The 19,757-nt window shown below is 54.9% G+C and overlaps 6 protein-coding genes across 6 annotated transcripts; 2 read left to right on the top strand and 4 right to left on the bottom strand.

Annotated features, from left to right (window-relative positions):
- Positions 1-293: 293 nt before the first annotated feature.
- PG998_001157 (uncharacterized protein) lies at positions 294-1,481 on the bottom strand (the record flags this gene model as incomplete). Its single annotated transcript, XM_066867975.1, has 1 exon — positions 294-1,481. The coding sequence occupies one exon, from the start codon at positions 1,479-1,481 to the stop codon at positions 294-296; it is 1,188 nt and encodes a 395-aa protein (XP_066736390.1).
- A 519-nt stretch (positions 1,482-2,000) lies between these two features.
- Positions 2,001-2,591, bottom strand: PG998_001156 (fungal specific transcription factor; the record flags this gene model as incomplete). The annotated part of the gene is made up of 2 exons (XM_066867974.1): positions 2,001-2,154; positions 2,209-2,591. The coding sequence occupies 2 exons, from the start codon at positions 2,589-2,591 to the stop codon at positions 2,001-2,003; spliced, it is 537 nt and encodes a 178-aa protein (XP_066736389.1).
- Positions 2,592-3,049: 458 nt separating this feature from the next.
- PG998_001155 (uncharacterized protein) lies at positions 3,050-3,244 on the top strand (the record flags this gene model as incomplete). The annotated part of the gene is made up of 1 exon (XM_066867973.1): positions 3,050-3,244. One exon carries the CDS (start codon positions 3,050-3,052, stop codon positions 3,242-3,244), a length of 195 nt encoding a protein of 64 aa, XP_066736388.1.
- A 3,786-nt stretch (positions 3,245-7,030) lies between these two features.
- On the top strand, positions 7,031-11,556 carry PG998_001154 (Kelch domain-containing protein; the record flags this gene model as incomplete). The annotated part of the gene is made up of 3 exons (XM_066867972.1): positions 7,031-7,315; positions 7,376-7,751; positions 7,826-11,556. 3 exons carry the CDS (start codon positions 7,031-7,033, stop codon positions 11,554-11,556), a joined length of 4,392 nt encoding a protein of 1,463 aa, XP_066736387.1.
- A 924-nt stretch (positions 11,557-12,480) lies between these two features.
- PG998_001153 (asparaginase-domain-containing protein) lies at positions 12,481-13,626 on the bottom strand (the record flags this gene model as incomplete). The annotated part of the gene is made up of 1 exon (XM_066867971.1): positions 12,481-13,626. The coding sequence occupies one exon, from the start codon at positions 13,624-13,626 to the stop codon at positions 12,481-12,483; it is 1,146 nt and encodes a 381-aa protein (XP_066736386.1).
- An 801-nt stretch (positions 13,627-14,427) lies between these two features.
- Positions 14,428-19,735, bottom strand: PG998_001152 (Rho1 guanine nucleotide exchange factor 3; the record flags this gene model as incomplete). The annotated part of the gene is made up of 3 exons (XM_066867970.1): positions 14,428-15,469; positions 15,511-16,058; positions 16,112-19,735. 3 exons carry the CDS (start codon positions 19,733-19,735, stop codon positions 14,428-14,430), a joined length of 5,214 nt encoding a protein of 1,737 aa, XP_066736385.1.
- Positions 19,736-19,757: the final 22 nt, after the last annotated feature.

The following is a 19,757-nucleotide window of genomic DNA, read 5'->3' as shown; positions in this document are numbered from 1 at the left end:
GAACTACCTACTAAAGGTTAAATTGAAAACGGGCGCACTCAGTAGATACGTCGCTTATTGCAACACCCGTGGTGTATTAACTAGAACCATGTATATGTCCGTAGTTCAATACAAATTATCCCAAGCAAATCCGTCCATCCCCTGCGTGCCCCAAGCGAACTCTCCCAGGCCCGCCTCGAGATGTTCCATCATCTCGTCCGTCAAAGTAGGCCAGTTTCCCAGGAGCTCTTGATCAGCTCCAAGCTCGGTCCCTTCTCCATAAGTTATGGCATCCACATTATGGTCCGTCGGTATCATGAATGAATATCCAGCACCCCCTGCTGCTGCTGCCAGCCCGAGGCATTCGTTTCCGTCCCAAACAAGGTATTCGTGTGTATGGAAGGGTTCTTGCTAGCCCCATCACCACCATCTTCCAGGATCAACTGCAAGCTACTTGTATGGTTGTTATTTGCTTGCGATGATCCGACAGTTTGGTGGTGTCCTGCAGCGACCGCCTCTCCTGCGCCCGCAACTAACGACAAGCCCGGGTCTCGCAGGAAATGGTCCTTGAGGATGCTAAAGACGACAGCAAAGCGCCCGGCATCTGGCATGTCTTTCTTGAACCCCGCCAAGATTTCGTTGCAGAGCTGCAGGGTCCGTCTCGTCTTGGTCGCGGCCGCGCTGCCGTCATCGCCACCGCAGTGGTGCAGACCCAGCGAGACGCAGTAAATGATGGACAAGCCCGCAGCGAAGATGACTTGGAAGTAGCCCCGTGTCCAAGTGATATAGCGGTTACGCGCCATGCTGTCATATAGCTCGATAATACGTGTTGCGCAGCCGAGACACCTGACGAGCAGGTCCTCGGGCGGCTGATCTTGGTGGCGGCGTGGCGCGGTGTGGATGGCGCCGCGTACGAGGAGCAACTTGTCCTTCTCAAGAAGGAAGTCGTACCACTCGTTCCGCTCGTAGAGCGACCGGGGTTCGTGGAAGGTGGGCGCGCCGCGCCGCCACACCTCGAGCTCGCCCAGGAACTGATAGAGCAATACATAGACATGACCCGACGAGACCTGGGAGGAGGGAATGGCGTCACCATCGACGGGGCTCAGGCCACGTCCGCTGTAAAAGGCCGAGTGAATCCGTGAGGTGATTCGCCGGAGGCGTATGCAGAACACGAAGACCGAGAGCTCTGTCGGCCCCCCGTCAGCACTAAGGGGTACATCAGATAAAGCAGGCCCTGTCAGCATAGCGTCCGTAATGGTTTCATCCGCGGCATCTATAGGCAGGTCGACGCTGATGTCGTTCTCCGGGATAGCAAATGGTCTGCCGAGGACCCCAGAGGAATAGCGATCGGAGATGTAGCACTCCCAGAAAATGCGTCGCTGGTGTTGTTCTTTAAGCAAATTCGTCCCAAGCCGGGGCCGGGCATGGAGATTCTGCTCAACGCACTGCCGCATACAAAACTGGGATATCTCCCAAAGGGATGTCCCGATGTGATGGTACATCCCGAATCGGCATACCAAAAGCAGATTTTGGATGGCGTCCGTACTGCCGATCAGCGGGATATTGCCCACGTATTCCTGGGCAGCTAGGTAGTACCCATAAGGGTGTTGCGAGCTGTCTCCCTGTAGAACTATTAGTCATCGACAAAGACAGAGGTCACTCTGACTTGGTTTAATGCGATATATGTATCGGTTACATTCAGCGAGACCTGGCTAAACACTGGATCGATTTATGCTTATTTGGGGAGCAACCTGGGGCAGGCATATACGGTGCAAGAGGGGGTCTTTACCCTACGATAGCGCGTGACAGCACTGATCGAGAAGACCATGAAGAGTCGAAAATAGTCTTGGGCTGACGGCGGCTGCGGGGGTATCCCATTGTAGATGCGGTTGAAAATACCCAGCACATCTTGGCGGAGGAGAAAAGTATGGTGGATATGAAACCGCGCAAAGCTTGATCCGACCATACATCAGATCAATCCGAACCCCCAGTGACGTGACGATGTGATACGGGTATGCTTACTAGTTATCCAGGAGTGCGGTAGCCTCATCAAGCGTAGGTTGGGGGTTTCGAGAAATCTTTAGTTCCGGTATTTGAGGTCTCTCAGCCAGAAGCTGCATTATTTGGGGCTCGTATACGCGCCATCGTGAGTCCTGAAAAATGAAGCGGAGGAAACTAGAGAAGGCGGTATTAGTGCATTCCGTCTCTCGCCACGGGCTCCTCGCTTACCTCAGCCCACTTCCATCGCCAACGAAGCCACGAGATGCAGCCGGGGAATCCAAAGTTTGGTTGCTGGCCGTCCGCCCATCGGCGTCGTCGGCAGTCGGAAGCGACTCGGCGGCCTCACCCCTATTGCCATCTTCGGAAACTGGAGTTACCGTGGCAGCGGTAACAGAAGCGACCTTGGCTTGCAGTTCTTGCTCGCGCACCTCGAGTCGATGGATGAATTCCCGGGGGTATCGCTCCGAGGTGACTGGGTCAACAATGATGCAGGCAGCCTTGGACTTGGTACAGCCAGAACATTTTGGGGCCTGGCGATCGCATTTGATCTTTCTCAGCTTGCAACGCTGGCATGCGGGCAAGAGAGCGTGCTTGCTGCCTTCCTCCGGCATCCTGAACTTGTGAGCTGCTTACACATGTTGCCTGCTGGGCGGCAGCAGCAGCTTAGAGCGAAACGACAAGTGCGACAGCAGCGTCAGAGAAGTGCCTTGGGGGGGGGTAATTCACAAGCACACAAGGCGACTACCGAATGAGAATACAAATATCGTGCTTCACCCGGATCCTGAGCGATACCTAACAGTCGGACCCCGCCCGGGCTGTCTTTGTGGAGCCTGACTTGGCTGGACTTGACCTGGACTGGAGATTCTGTGTTTGGAGACCGGGCAATGACCGATTAAGAGGCGGGGGACCCCGCAACGCTATTTCGTCCGATCTGTTCGTTTCGTTTCCTTCTGGCATTCTCCCGTTCCCAAATCACTTGGCAAACAGGAATGGTTTACCGGCTTTCGCCCGGCGGAAGGAGTAAGGCAGGGTCTGTCAGTTTGTCAACTTGTTCGTCTGCTACCTGAGTATGGGATCCATCTACGTGGTGGACGCGAGCGGCATCCCACAGGCTTGGATCGTGAGCGGGACGGATGCCATCAACTCGACCAACTGTTGCTTTGATGGACCTGGAAACAAGTCTCTGTACATCACGGATAGCATGGAGGGCAATGTGCAGAAAGTGGAGCGGCATTGCGTCGGCGCCAAATCTGAGCGCAGCTGAAGTATGAAGTTAAGTTGTTCGGCTTCTTTTACCAAACAGCACGGATGGTACCGATTATCTACGATCCCTCTTGAGGAGGGGGATGGTAGTTGCCCCATACTCTGGCTGGACTAGATAGCTCATGGGGGCCCATGCAAGCATAGGAGACTCGATATCAGAACACCCAATAGAGAAATATGATATATCTTGAGGACAATGAGCATATTCCTGCATACCAAGTAGATGAGTCTAGGGCAGGCGATCGTCACTTGTCAGTTTCCTAATAGAGACGTAGCACGTGAAGGTTATGGCTTGCATGTGCACCGGCATGGAAGAGACCTCTTGGAGGAAGTAGAATTGTTCGCCGGTGAGGCTTCGTCAACGTCCTGCGCCATATCGTATCATAAGCGCGGACCGAGCCAAATCATGTACTCGGGTTCTGCTCGGATGGCCAAACTAGGTTATTGCTGTCTTAGAACCCCGCAAGTGCTAGTGCATCATGAAAGAAAAGTCTGATGTGCTGGGTATCAAGATCTCTTGTGCTTGTGTATATAGCACATCAACCAGCCTTTGATATAGGCCTCCTGGGAAGCCTTATGTACCGAGACGAACAAGTCGGATGTGGAGATATATGTATGGAAATTTACATGGCTTGGGATAGCGGCTCCGCAGCAGGAGGAACCGGACCAGAAGCCCGGGAAGATGAAATAATACGAGAAGGTCTAAGCAAGGCTCTTGGGCTCAGATTGTGTTGATTGGCGGGGAAGGACTCGGAGGGTGGACTTTTTGAAACGAGCCGATGGGCGCAACAACAACGCTCTCTTCTCTGCCTTCCCGGGCAGCCATGAAGAACGGCGTCATGAGCTGATGGCTGCTGGGTTGGCTGGCGCGTGTACATACGTGTACGAACAATCGTGCGACCTTCCAACGAGCCGAGTATTGGTGCATCCGTATATGTACAAGCCATCAGTAGTGGACAAAATCCCATGTTGGGTCCCATCCCAAGCGAGACAAATCCCATCGGTTCTGTTGTGTTCCTGCATATTGCTTACCTACCTAGCAGATTTTAGCATGCTTATGAGATAGGAGTCGTCGCGCTATGTAGTTTAGGGGGCTTGCAGGATTTCTTTCCCCTGACACCCACATCCACACCCACACACACACACATGAGCTGGCAGAAACAGTTGACATCTGTAGACCTGCACAAGGTTCGTTCTTCTTCGCATGTATGTATGTGTGTCGGGTTTTGCGCGCTCCTCAAGAAATCACAGGTCAAAGCAACCAAAGCAAGCAATCGCAGATGGTTTCGCAAGCTGCAAGCTCCAATTTTGCCAACCTTTTCTGGCAGACATCTGGTTTCACACATGTTCGATTAGCTTTCTCGTCACGAAGCTGCCGAAGTCAATCGTTAGCCGCAAGCGACCTTTTGGCAACCGCCATTTGCCATTAGCCGACTCCGCGCAGCAGCAGTTGTTGCCGTTGCCATGTATCGTCGACTGCCTGCAGCAGGCGTGCATGTATGCATGTAGACGTAGTCGGCAGATGCTTTCTACCTGTACATTGCGGCGTACACGTGTCTCCACTAAGAACGCAACCGAGCGAGCAACAAAGACATGCGCATCTGGTGCGGTGTCTGACTATCTCACTTGCCGACCAGACTTTGGAGCGACTATGTATGCTTCATATATAGAGAGAGAGAGAGAGAGAGAGAGAGAGAGAGAAACGTTAAGTATAGCAAAATTCTAGCAGCCATACATTCGACTTATCACCCACCCCCTTTACGCACCTACATATGTACTCGGAATACAATAGCCAGATAGATGTGGTAGAGATGTGTCCAATCCAACGTAAGGCCGACAGATAACCCCACTTTCCCGTAATAGTACTTGCTTGGATGGAGGATGGATTTGATGAAGGGGGGTCAATAGGAACACACGCACACCACCACACATGCTGGTTGGCTGGTCGCCGGCAGTCAGTGCTTCTGGTCAGTGGCAGTGGTGTTGTGCATCACAGAGTTGCAGCCCCATTTGGCCTCCGCTCCACCCTCTTGCTGGCCTGAGCTCGCTCCCTGAACGTCTGGACGTGTGCGTGTGTACTAGTAGGTACTTGAACGTGCCTGAACTGGTCTTCCTTCCCTTTATTAGCCGACCAGGGTGCCCTACAGGACTAATGCGTCCTAAGGGAAGAACCCCTGAAAGCCACTTGGCGCCCTGCCCTTGAGGCGTAGGGGTGAACCTTCCTCACTAGGATTTCCCATCTCCACGTTGGTGGTGATTGACTGGAAGATGAAGATCGCGAGCTGTCAAGCCTCACCTCATCTGCTCATCTCCCGGCCTGCCTGTTTACCGTCCAGAGCGTTCTCTGCCTGAACTCATTTATGGGGGCAAGTGCACACCCCAAGAGGAAGAGGGACGAAAGACCTCAGCCTACGTCAATACACGAAATGCACATAGATGTGTGTAATGGTAACGGCAGCACCGCCCAACAGCGACAAGCAGGTAAGGTAAAATTACATCATGTCAGCATCCTGGGATCTCTCCATCCCGAGTTTTCTCTCTCTCCACCCCCGTTCGGTGATATCCTGCTCGGGCTGCGGTTCTTCTGGAAAACCCAACAACTGCACCAGACAGCCGCAGATCGTCATGACCAGAAGGCCCGTTCGCCGTCGCAAGAGAAAAGAAGAAAAGAAGAAATTTGACTAGGCAGTTAGTGATTAGTTCCAGGGTGACGGTGGTGGTGGTGGTGGTGTATATGATCCATTTTGAGTGTTATGGGGTGTCGGCAATTACCCACATCATACCGTGCACGTCCATGTTCATACCTGTTCCTCCCGGAATTACAGTGAATTGTACGCAGGACAGGCGCAGGCGGACAGGATATTGGGAGGAGGACACTAGACCTCGCCGTTTCGACCCGGTCCTGCTGCCGCGACGCAATCGCAAATCATCCACATCCTGTCCTGCCACTCAGAGCTACCACCAACCCAAGTCACTGTCACCCCTACTAACCGCTGGCCTGGGTAGGTTTGACGCTGAAATCTACTTTTACTTGTTCGAGTGGCCTCCTTCCTCTGCCGACCCGTAGCGAACTGTCATCTTTTCTTATCCTTTTGCTTCGTCTGGTCTTTCTTTCTGGAACACGTACGGATATACCAAGGGAAAGAGTGTTGGCCGAGGAGAGAGAGAAAAAAAAACAGAGTGACCGCCATTGCTGCTTGCCCGCAGGTACAGGTAACGAGTTGATTGATACATACAAAGTGACCAACCTTGCAACACCCTGTTTCGGCCAAACGACGACTAAAGGACGCCTTGCTCGCCATCTTCATCACCTACCCACCCACCCCGACTACTTTTTCAAGTAAACCCCCAAAAAGCACCACTGTCCGACATTGCTAGCATCCCTCGTCTCTCTTTCTCTCTGCGTGTCTCCTGTTGTTCCATCGCTTTTTTTTATGGGGGGCCAGGGCCGACTGATGAGCCAACCTCAATGAAATTCCCAGCCATCTCGATACCCGACCCACCTCGCGACGACGGTTCAACCTCCTCATCGCATCTTTTCTTTGTTTCTTGCGCCCATCATCAAGTTGGCCTCGAGTCGTAGGACGTTCGATTCATTCTGGGCATCCGACTGAGCCTCTGCGACCCCGAAATCCACCCCCGTACTTCAATTACTCGGGCCTTCCGAATTCTCCTCGACCTGCCTCCTGTCGCAATTATCCCAAATCCTCCTATATCTGACAGCCTACCGGTCGGTCGATTACACTAGGTCAACGGTTGCCTTGGGAGGCACTGCCTCTGACTCGCCATGGCGTTTCTATTCAAATCCAAGAAGAGTCAGGACAGAGCGCCTCAGAGTCGAGATGGGCCGTCTTCAGCCTCTTCGCTGCAAAGCGCCGCAGGCCGTGTAGCCAGAGACGACAAGGCTGCGCGATCCACCCCGACTGGGAGCTTGAATTCGATCGACAACGACGCCAGTCCATTGCAGGATCCTGAGAAGTATGCTGCTCGCCGTGCTGCTGCAGAACAGCAGCAGCAGCAGCAGCAGCAGCAATCGCCGCCTTCGTCGCAACAATCCAGCAATGATCTACCTGTAAAGTCCCCTTAACTGATGGTGCCCTTTGACCTACGACCCGCAGACTAACTCTTGCAGTTCCGCAATTCGCCATCGTCGCCTAACAATAATTCATCGTTGTACCCCTGGTCCCAACGGCGGATGAACTTCACTTCTTCGATACCGAGCCCTTTCCCACGATATGGCGCTGCTGTCAACTCCGTGTCTTCGAAGGAAGGCGACATCTACGTGATGGGCGGCCTGATCAACAGTTCTACCGTCAAGGGTGATCTGTGGTTGATAGAGGCTGGGGGCAGTCTGTCATGCTACCCTCTGGCGACAACGGCAGAGGGCCCTGGTCCTCGAGTGGGACATGCGTCTCTTCTTGTCGGAAATGCATTCATCGTGTACGGCGGAGACACCAAGATCGACGAAACCGACCTACTGGATGAAACTCTCTATCTCCTCAATACCTGTAGGTTCCCATGGGCTATTTACATTCCTCGAGCCTGAAAGTTTGACAGAATTTGGACTAACAATATCCAACAGCTACGAGGCAATGGTCTAGGGCCTTGCCAGCGGGGCCCAGGCCTACTGGTCGTTACGGCCACTCACTGAATATCCTTGGATCAAAGATCTACATTTTCGGTGGCCAGGTCGAGGGCTACTTTATGAACGATCTTGCCGCATTTGACTTGAATCAGCTACAGGCCCCCAACAACAAGTGGGAGGTACTCATTGAGAATACGGATACGGCACCAACCAAAGGCAAGGTTCCGCCTGCCAGGACCAATCACTCAATGGTGACTTACAATGACAAGCTGTATCTGTTTGGTGGCACAAATGGGTTCCAATGGTTCAACGACGTCTGGTGCTACGATCCTGCAATCAACCAGTGGTCTCAATTGGACTGCATTGGGTATATCCCTGTTCCCCGCGAAGGCCACGCGGCTGCTTTAGTTGACGACGTTATGTACGTCTTTGGAGGGCGCACCGAGGAAGGCGCTGATTTGGGCGACCTGGCGGCTTTCCGCATTGCGTCGCGTAGATGGTACACATTCCAAAACATGGGTCCTTCGCCTTCGCCCCGATCAGGCCATAGCATGACAACTGTCGGTAAGGGCATTGTTGTCGTTGGAGGCGAGCCAAGTTCAACGATGACCACTGTGAACGACCTCAGTTTCATCTACGTGCTCGATACAACCAAAATCCGCTACCCGAACGACGCGCAGATTCAGTCTAACACGCAGAAGATGCAGCAAGCGCGACGGCCCAGCGGCAGCGAGACACCCCAGGCTGTTGCACGACTCCCGACATCGCGCGAGGTTTCTATCGAAAGACGCGCGCGAGAGAACGGCCCTGGAAGCCCAACATCCAAAGGCCCCAATGGACCGCAACCAATGGGACCTGCGGCGGCAGCGGCAGCAGCCAATGCCGCTTCGAAACTGCCGAGGGCTGCAGACCGTGGGCCTCCCCAAGGTCCACCCCCACAAGGCCAACCTCCTCGGCCTACTGTTAACACGACGCCGTCGGGAGGTCGTGCGAGAAATGCTTCTATCGAACGCATCGAGCGCGAGACAATAAGGGCTGCGGCCGGGTCGCCAAGCAGCCAGACGGGATCGCCTATAGCACGTGAAGTCATCCCAGAGGAGAGCCCAGTGTCCGCGAATGGCCGACGAACTCCAAATCAACAGCCAAACCGCCCGGCCCCGAAACCCGGCACCGCAGTCACCGAGCCTGCTAGAGCCAGGTCGGGTAGTACTCGCCAAACACGTGGTCAGGGCTCAGTAGACAGCAGCACTGAATCCACCATGAGGAATGTCGCGGCACAGTCCCAGCCACCCGCATCCGCACCAAGGCCAGCTTCACCCCCGCCGCCAACACGTCAGCCAAGCAACCCATTAAGTAGAAGAGGCTCTTCCGGCAGGAATTCCCAGACGGTCGCCCTGCTCAAGGAGCTTGACACAACGAGAAACCGTAATGCCTGGTATGCCTCTGAGCTTGAGCTTGCCCGAAAGTCCGGCTACGTCCCGAATACGCCAATGAGTCCCACTTTGGAGAAACGTGGCGCTGAGACCTTTGATGAGGAGGATCGTCCGTTGATAGAGGCGCTCTTGGCGATGAAGCAGGAACTTGCCAATGTCCAGAACTCAGTCGACAAACAAGCCATCCTCGCTGCCAAGCAGATTGCCGAGGCCGAGCGACAGCGAGATGCCGCTATACAAGAAGCGGTCTATGCGAAAGCAAAAATGGCTGCTCAAACGGGCAGCACGGCTAGCACACCTCAGCTGGACCAAGAACGAGACGTGGATTCCCGTGATCGGACTGCTGAAATTAGCCGGAAGTTTGCTGCAGCTTTAGACCTCCAGAAGGGACTGCAGAATCAGCTTGAACGAATCAACTCGGATCTCGATGCTGAAAAGCGAGCTCGTCAGCTTGCTGATGAGACTGCAGGCGCGGCGCAAAAACGTATGGCAGATCTTGAGACATACAAGCAGCAAACGTCGCTTGAATTGGAAAGTCTCAGGGCTGAATTGCACGATTCTCAACACGAGGCGCGAGAACAAGCCACTGCGGCAGCCGAGGCTGTCGCAGCCATGCAAATGCTGCGCGTTGAACATAGTGACTTACAGACTAAGTACGAAGACGCACCCAGTAGCGATAGAGAGGGCGGAAACACACTCGACTCGTTGCGCGAGGCACTCGCAGCGTCCGCCGACATGAGGAACCACTTCGAGAGCAAGCTTGAAGAAGAGCGCGCAAACCGGCAAGATCTTGAGACGAAACTCACGACCCTCAAGGCTGAGCACGAAGCCAGCACAGCCGAGCTTGTGGGCATGACTCAGCGTCTACGTGACGCTGAAGAGCTGGCGGAGCGCCATGCGGCGGAGGCCAAAGTGCATCGTCAAGCTGTCATTTCTGGGTTGGACAAGGTCTCGCAAGACGGTGCAAAATCAAAGCAAGCAGACTCGGATCGCATTGTTGCCCTCCAAGGGCAGGTCAATGCTGCCAATAATCTGGTTCGGAAGTACCAGCAAGAAGCCAACACCGCTTCCGACAAGCTTCGTACTGCTGAGGAGCGCATTGCCGGTCTAGAGGCTTACCAGGAGCAGTCCAGCAGGGAAGGCGTTACCATTCGGAGACAGCTTCAAGCCGCTATGAAGGACACACAGTCCTTGCAAGCTCTCAACTCTGACCTCAAGCACCAGCTGGCCAACCAGCAGCTCGAGACAAACGCAATGACGGTACAATATAGCACCCTCAAGGACATCCTTGCCGAGAGAGGTCTCAGCCCTACCGGTGTAACTCGAGCACGGAACTTTGGCTCGAGAAACGCCTCGCCGACGAACAGCGACCTAGAACAACAATTGGCCGAGGCCAAGGCTGCCCACGAGGAGACCAAGCAAAATTTCGAGATTCAGTCGCAACAAGCTGAAACAGCGTACCGCGAAAGAGTTCAGCAACTCGAGAGTGATTACCAGTCTGCGGTCCACTATGTGAAGGGTACCGAGAAGATGCTGAAGCGTATGAAGGAGGAACTCTCGAAATTTAAGACTGATAATGCTCGCCTCAAGACGGAGAATATCGAGCTGGAGGAAAGGGCAATGGCAGGCAATACGAACGCAGGTTCGGGCGACTGGGAGCCACAGCGTGCGGCTCTGGAGGCCAAGATCCAAAGCCTGGAAGATCAAGTCAGGCAGTCATCGATTCAGCTGGAGAAGCAACTTAGCGAAGTCCGCAGGGAGCTTGAGGGCACCCGGCAGGAACGCGACAAGGCCAAGAAGACGTCTGCAGAGAGTGTTGAACGATTGACGAGCAAGGAGAAGGATCTCGAGCAGATGCAGCAGGATTATGCGCAGCTCGAGAAGCGTGCACTGGATGCCGAGCACAAGGTCGGACTACTGTTGGACCAAGTCGAGAACTCGGTGGACAACTACCGACGCCGAAGCCGACAGGTTCCCATGGATACACCAAATCTGAACGGATTGGGCCATTCTCGCCAGGAGAGCTCAGAGGCTGAGAGCTTGTACGGTGGACTTGGAGATGCCAGAAACAGCGCAGCTCTTGACAACCTGGCCGATGAGCTTGACCAGCTGCGGTCCAAATGGGAGGCGACCAACGAGAATTATCGATTGTCCAACGCATTCGACTTCGAAACGGCGCCTGCCAAGAAGAGCGATGAAGTCGGCCTCGGCCTGAGCGCCAGTCTGGCTGACTGGCGCAAGCGTCTTGATACCGAAGAGCAGGAAGGCACCAACGGCACCAAGCACGCCTCCTAAGATGAACACATTTTGAACGACGACGGTTCGGGGAGAGGCGGTTTCCATTTTTTTAATAAGATTTCAAGATTGCGATATCAACTTGGCTTTTGTACAAGTCGATGCGAGGCCATGGGTGCAAGACGACGAGCTTGTACGTATACGATGCACGACACCTGCATGCTGTTTGATACGTTGCAGCAATCATGACGATACTTGATGCCCTCTATATCGACGGCGAGGTTTTTGCTTTTTGATTCCCGACAACATTTTACGACAACATTCGGTTTTTTTGGTCTTTGGGATCGATTGACGCGGCATGTACAAGCGAGATTCTCTATTGATTCGAGCAGATATCCCTGAAGAAGATGAACGTATGACCGCCGATGGCTTCGTTTATTCGTGTTGTGGAGTTTCCGGGGGCCCCTTTTTCTCCTATTTTACTCTTTTCTTCTCTTTCAATTCTTTTTCCCATGTGCATATACACTTCTCTTCACGGGGCTGGGAATTAGGCATTCTCGACGTTGTCGCCGTCGGAGGCATGCAATTCATAAAAGCTAATGTACAATACATATATGGTGTTCATAATGAGCCACGGGTCACCACACAATACATCAGCGGAGAAGGGGGATCCCGGCGAAGATGTTCTGTACGGCACTGACTCTTTCGTTCGCGGTCTACCGGGGGGTCAGACTTTTTTTGACACTGGAGACGAAAGGATAGTTCAATGATGATATTTGTTTGGTCAGCGAAATGCTTTAAACGTCGCCTAATTCGTCAGTTGACGTGATACTGTTCCCTACCCCCTCTTCAAGCACACACATATGCATTTGAGTATAGGACGTGTGAACAGTAAAATGGTGGAGTCATTCGAAGAATACTGCCCGGACGAGAATTTATGCCTACCATTGGAAGCAACCAGCTTGCACTTCCCCTGGAAAGCGTTCAGATTTCTACACCATGATCCTCGGCGCCGTTGATAGGCGGCACTGTAACGACCCGCGTAGCTCCCATGCCGCCGCCCCGAAAGGCGTAGGTGAATGTCCAGCCCGCGGCAGCCCCGGCGTGCTCGCCCTTGGTGTTGACGACGACGAGCCCGGCGGCCAGGTCGGGGTAGCGGCGCGTCATGCGGCGCACAGCGTCGGCGGCCGCCTCGCCCGGGGTGAGCCCCCGCCGCATGCTCTCGACGGCCTGGTAGCAGGGCAGGAACCGCATCATGACGTCGCCGTCGCCCGTCGCGCCGCACCCGCCCACCTCGCCGTCCGCGTACGACCCGCTGCCTGCGATGGGCCCGTCTCCGACGCGCCCGGGAACCTTGTGCGACGCGCCGTTGGTCGACGTGCCCGCGGCCATGCCGCCGGCGCCGTCGAGGGCGATCATGGAGATGGTGTCGTGGCCGACCTGGTACCTCTTCTTCTTGTTGTTATCCTCGACTGAAGAGCTTGTTTTCGCCTGCTCCGTGGGCGCGTACGGCCCACACGCCGTCTTGGGATCCGGCGTCACGTCGAGTCGGTAGTTGGGCTGGCACCGGCCGCCGTCGCGCCACTCCCGGCAGCTCCGCGCGGAGTCGACGGTGCCAATCTCCTCCTCGACGAAACCGTTCTGGACGGCGAAGGCCGTGGCTTGGTCGCCCGCCAGCAGGCTGTGCGACGTGTGGTCCAGGACGGCGCGCGCAACCCCAACGGCATCGCGCACCCGCCGCAGGGCGGCCACGGCGCCCGTGTTGAGCGTGGCGCCGTCCATCAGCAGCGCGTCCAGCGTCGTCTCGCACTGCTCGTCGGGCGAGCCCCCGAAGCCCACGCTGCCGTCGCACTGCGCGGCTTCACACGTGGCGCAACCCAACTGCACGGCATCGAGGGCCGCTGTCTTTGGTGCCAACCTGCTGCTGTTGTTGTCGCCCAAAGGAGAAAGGAAGGCAGACGCGTTCAGGGATTCATAGGCAGCGTCGGTGGCTACTGTAAAGGGACCGCCCCAGGTGTTTATCACCATGGGGAAGCCAGGGGAGGGATGGGTTATTGCCGTGGTCGTAGACAGCGAGAGTGGGGTTGCGAGAGGGAGGAGGTGCAACAGTGAAGACCAGAGGTTCGCCATGGCTGGCTGAGGCTCTACACAAATGACGACGCAGAATGTTGGGTGGAATGGGAGACGACAGGGCTGAAGATGGAATGGACGGTGGATCAGGTCTTGTCTTGTGTGGGGGTGGGGTTGTCGTTGGCGTCGGCGTTGGGGTCGACTACATTCGTTACATGTGCTTGCTTATTCACTTACTCACTCACTCACTTACTTACCAACGAACTAACGGGACGGCGAAGGCACGAACGACATCTTCTGTTACAAACCGAGCCTTGTTTACATCATACTTGGTAAGTGGTAGTATACGGGCAGACAGAGAGGCAACTAAGCTCTCGGCAGTCGTTTTCCATGAGACATCCCAGATGTGAGAATCCAAGCACGACTCCCTGCACGCCCGAAAGGAACCCCCCTTCCTTCCTTCTCTACGGCAGCTCTATATCCTCCTCGTGCTGGCAGTTCATCAAGACTATCTACCACGGAGCAGCCCAACAGAAACCCGAATGTGGCCAGTAGGGCCGGATATCCACGACGAACGGAAAGGAAAACATGAAGAAAAGAAACAAGACCATCGCGTCTGATCATCCCGACAATCGTGACATTCGAAGTATTCATTCACCCACCCGCTCACCCGCTCACCCGCTCACTTACTTGCTACACTCATTCCATCTAACCAAAACCTCGTTCGATTATTCCATGACGCGATGGGCCTGCCTGAAGCTAGTCTCATCCCCGTCTCCGTCCCCGGCCTCATCCTCGTCGTCGACCAACCCTGCCACGAGGAGCCATCGTATTCTGTTTCATCATCGTCACCATCGTTGCTCATTTCTCTGCGTGCCCGTTGTTGAGGAGCATCTCCAGTATGATCTGTTGACCCGGCACCTCGGGGTGGGCCATGCAGATCTTCACTGTCCCCTTGGATTCCACCCCGTTCTCGGGCGCCCCTTGCGGCGTGTATCCGTTGGCTGCCGTGTGGTAGAAGCCGCCCGTGGGGCCGCGCACGCCGTAGTCGAGCACCCGTACGTCGCGGCCCGCGATGATCTGCCGTAACCGGCCATTCTCAGCGTTCCGCACCTCGATGTAGTCCTCGTTGAACAGGACCAGGTACTGGCCAAACATAGTGGCGCCCTTAGCCCTCTTCTGCTTTCCACTGTATTCCATAATCACGCTACGGCTCACGTCACCGTGCTTGTCGATATACACGGCACAGTCCTCGAAAGCCAGTATGTACTCCTGGTCGTTCAGCCGGAACATGCCCAGCGGCCTCTGGTCTCGGATCCGGCTGGCGATGTTAGCGATGGCCGGCTGCTTGACGTCGGGGATGCTCATGGGCACTTTCTTGTCCAGTGTCATGAGCTCGAACCCCTTGGCCGTCGAGATGGCGATGTAGTTGTTGAAAATGTTTAGCGAATAACACTCCGTCGGAAGGTAGAAATCATCATAGTCTCGGAACGTTTCCGTAGAGCCACCGGCCTTACGGCCACCAAACAGGCGCGACTTCTTTTCGCTCGACTTCTGGAAGACCGGCTCAAGCACCTTGAACGTGCTGTGGAGGCCCTCTTTCTTCTTGTAGAAGACCAGCATTCGATCCTTCATACGGGCCGTTGCAAAGAACGAAACATCCTTGGCCAGTCGCTGCGGTGAACGCCGCGTGTTGTCGTTGGCTGGCGCTGGGAAGTTGGATGGCGGCGCTATTACGTCCAGCGGATACGAAATCAGACTGCGGTCGGCCAAGACCAGAACGACGGAGAATTCCTCGAGCACGGCAATCTGCGTCACCTTGGATATCGAGGCTGTCTTTACCCAGCTCCTTGGGTTCCCGGCCTCCGTGACGCACACGCCTACATCGGTACCGATGGCCACCCTATTGCTGCCATACGCCCAGAAGCCCGTAGCACAGTGGACCGCGGCCCGCGAGATCGGCGGGGGCCACGGCCAGGCCCGAATGTCAATTCAAGCTCGCGTATTGCTCGGTCCAGAGGCGTGCCCCGTATGTGAACCCCGCCAGCGTACTTGCCAATGCCTGAGACTGCGTCATACGCAAAAGCACTGTCAGCCATGACTCGCAACCGGAACGGCTCAGCATTCTGTGCGTGTAATGCTTTTGCGTGTCTAGTTTTCGCTTCGATGATCTTGTCGCACCAGTCTGTCCGACTCTGTGCAGACGTGGCATACAACGTGTACACGTCATGGCCCAAATGTTTGATTCTGAAGGGGTACAAAGTCTTGTCGTCCGCAGCTGCCACCTGCCCAAGTCTCGCGGCAGACGAGCCCATCGATGCAGTGGTTGCAGAGTGATGAAGGTCGGGACGTTCGTTATTCGAAGCTACCTTGTTAAGTTTAATATCTGATGACGAGTTCGTCGACCTGGTAAGCGGCGTCGCGATGCCCTTTTGTTTCGATATGGGCTCATCGTGGCTGCTTTCGAGAAACAGCAAGGGCATGGGAATCGGCTGCACCCTGTTAGCGACCGTAGGCTTCCAGCAGACGTCATGGGAAGGCTTACCTCTTTAGAAACATCATACTTCTGGTCACCGCGTCCATCCTTGGTTGTTACGCGCTTGGAAAGAATGAGGTAATGGTCGAAGAGCAGAGCATGCGTGTCGACCCAGCGCACTCCCCTTGAGCCCATGCGTTGGACATCGCCCTGGAAAATCAATTCTCGCCCGAGATGATCCAGGTTCAGATCGGCATGGAAGCCGGGTCGCAGGACAAGCATGGCGTTTAGCTCAATCATCTCCACCTTCTTCTGCATTTCAGCAACCTTGGCGTCCATTTCCATACCTACAGCAAGGATTTCGTCCATGGCTTTAGTGAGATTGTCTTTCTCTTCGCTTTCGCCCAGCATGTTCTTTCGACTTGTGCCAAGCAGAAGGTTATATCTTTGCAGTCGGGTAATTGGGGCCTTCAGGAACGTGACCCAGTCCAGTCTTCGCGAGCGTGGATTTGAGCGGTTCGTATCCAGAAACTGTCTGAACATGTAGTTCCGATCCGACTCTTTCCTAATCAGGTATTGGGCATAGGGGTAAGCAGACGCGTATTCGACATACGCCAGTCTGGCCTTTCGAATCCATTCCCGGAAGATGTCGCTGTACCCCACAATCCAGGGCCCTTGTTCTTTCTGTCGGTACTTCAGCTGAGCAAGTAGGTATTCTCTGTTGACTTGCATGATGCCATCAGCTTTGCCGAAGACAGTATTCACAAACTTGTCGATTCTGCCCTCCGCGATGATGCGTGGCTGTGACGAAACGAGTTGGTCGCGATACAGTATGCGAAGCACGTCGAGCTGATCCATATATTCCTCCTCGCCTGTGACGAGCTCGTGCAGAACGTTTTGTCGCTCGATTTCCTTTTTGTGTTTGCCTTCAATGCTCTCAGCGGTCATCCCGTAGTACGTTGCCCAGTCAACCTTCTTGGCATCTTCTGAAAAGATGTCGTCCAAGTTGGCCTTCTTCAGCGTACGGCCACAGTGGTACGAGTAACAACGAGAAGAGACAATGTGCGTCTCTTCCTCGGTGTCGTAATCGTGGAGCTTGGGCGTGTAGCAACCAGCGCCGGTCAATTGCCAAAGAACGCCTGTAAGAGTACCCTGGCCAAACTTGAGCCACTCTTCTTCCGGAATAAGGATGCCCGCTTCCATCATCCGATCCACCACGCTGGCACTGAGTGTTTCGGCACTCGCAACATTCATTGTTGGAACCTTTAGACAGAACAACCGCACAAGCCCGTCTTCGACCGTCTTCCGCTTCAAATCGGGTTCGCCCTCAGCCACTTCACGAATCCAACTTGATATGCCCGTAAGAGCCCACGGCTCGGTGCAAGTCTGCGTATCCAGAACCGTCAACTTCTCGGGCACAAACTTCTTCCGTCTACCGCTCGGTAAGGTAATAACATCGTAGTTGACAGAGGTTGGCGTCGCAGTGTCGTAACCTTCATACGGTAGCCCCTGCTGAGCTGCCAATTGCTGCTGTTGCCGCACGTTGTTCAGTCGTCTGTTGTGGTTTTCAGCATCGGTCCTAGACCTAGCCGGAGGTTGCACTTGGGGTGACGTGCTGTGACTTGACAGCGAGATAGACCGTTCGACTTGCAACTGCTGAGCATTCTGACCATACTGTGCATCTGTTCCCGAGTAAGGGCGAGCATCGACACTGAGCGAATACCCATGTTGGTGGGTAGTCCGATTCGGAGACTGGACCGAGAGCAGTGAGCTGCTATCCGAGCCCGCCGGAATAGCTGGCAATGGCCTATTCGAGAGACCTGGGTGATAAAACATATCTGGGTAGTCTTCTTTGTATGGCGACTCACTGCCGCTCTGCCGCGAGTGGAGGGAAACGCGCTCATCGCCCTCGTCAAAGCTCAAGCGGTGCGCAGAGGGTGCCTGTAGTCCGCCAGTACCGCCATAGTCCGTTTCAGCTTGTTCAAAAGCGGGAAACTTGTTGCTCTCATGGCTCCTTTGCGAGGCGTGGTTGATTCGGGGCGTCGGAAGAGACTGGCCATTCGGGTAGCCGGAGTCGTCATCCTGAGGGTTATCATCATATGCCAATTGACCCTCGTAGCCGCCGCCATAGAGCCCGATATCTTGGCCTTGGGTCGCGTAGTCGCTGTCACTACTTGGCTCCTCAGCAAGATTGGGGAGCTGAGGGAGTGCAACTTCAGGCTGGCTAAAGTAAGGAAACGCCACGCCTGAGCTTAAACGACGATCGTCCTCCTCGGCTTGCTGCATGGCTAACAAGCCTGCAGCAGCCTCGGGGTCGCTCTCATCTCCATCTTCGCCGCCTCCTTCTTGGATGGTGTAGGGGTTCGAAGAACGATTTCGATTCAACGTTGAGGCATTGGAGGAATAACGATTGACACCCGAGGCATCGTCAGTGTTATTGACAGTTGTCGCCGTCGAGTGATAACTCGACGTAGATGTCAGGCGGCGGAGTTCTCGCAAGTCGTCTTCAAGAACTGTGCCATTGTGCTGATCCATAGGACTGGGTCGATGCCTCGTTGAGGGACTGCCTCTAAGCTCAGCTTCGATGTCTTGCATGATGTCCTCCTGGGTAATACGGTCTGACGAGTCCTGGCGAGAGTAATGACCATTTGCGCCCCAGGCCGCATTCTCGGATAGTTCATCCATGGGTCGGCTGGGCAGGGGCGCATTTGTCGGGTGTCGTTGCAGCCCCGGGGACGTCTGTCCTTGCTGTATGGGCGGGGAGGGGAGGAGTGAAGCTCGAGAACTTGACCTCGAAGGTCGGTTCAAGAAAGAGTTGGGGTCACTAGCTGAGTAATTAGGCCCGACAGGAATCTGTGAATGGGTCGGATAAGGAGGTTGCGACGGGGTGCCGGGAGAATAAGGCGCCGTTGTGGGCGGACTGGCACTATTGGCATAAGTGGCTTGAGCCGGGTACTGCGAATATGAACTATCGTATGCGTTGGTAGTTGTTGTGTTGTATAGAGTCTGGTAGGTCGGCGTGCTGGTCCCCTGAGCAGCAGAGGCCGGTGTAGCATAGGTTGGCTGTGCCTGCCAGTACGGCGATTGAGTCACCGCCGAGGAGGGGGATCCATAGCTCTGGCTGGGATAATTTGCGTACCCAGCATAGGTTGACTGCCTCTGCGGAGGAGGAGGAGACCCGATGGATGGAGTGTTTGTATAAGCTGCAGGGTTATACGGCTGCGGTGTGTAGGATGGCGTGGTCGTTGTCGGGCTGTAGGGGGTGGCACTCTGAGGTCTGTACTGGGTCGCCGATGCTGCTGGGGGAGGATGGTATGAAACGCTCTGAGATTGCGAGCGGCCAACGAAAGCCTGCGGATTGTAGGTCGAAGGAGTTGGTGGTGTTTGAGCCGCGTATTGGTGTTGATATCCGGACATGGCCACGTTGGCTGCTGAGCCATAATCAGGTCGGCTCGCTCCTGTCGGGCTTGTTAAGAAGAGCTCATTGTCTACGTCCAGCCCTCTCGTGTTCACCGGAGGCAGGTAGCTTTGGCGTGTTGCGACCGTTGTATTGAATGGAGCCGAGTCGTCTCCGCTGTTGAAACTCTGCCGTCGAGGTGGGAGTGGTGGTTGGTCTGAAGTCGCCTGGTTTGCGACAGGATACTGGACCGGGGGCACATGGCCGTACCGGCGTTCTCCTCCTCGGAAAGACATTTCTTTCAGCCAAGACTATCTT

The sequence above is a fragment of the Apiospora kogelbergensis genome (genome assembly GCF_038363985.1).
Source record: "Apiospora kogelbergensis strain CBS 113332 chromosome Unknown utg000001l_segment0_segment0, whole genome shotgun sequence".
Classification (NCBI taxonomy): domain Eukaryota; kingdom Fungi; phylum Ascomycota; class Sordariomycetes; order Amphisphaeriales; family Apiosporaceae; genus Apiospora; species Apiospora kogelbergensis.
This window is presented reverse-complemented; position numbering and strand designations above follow the sequence as displayed.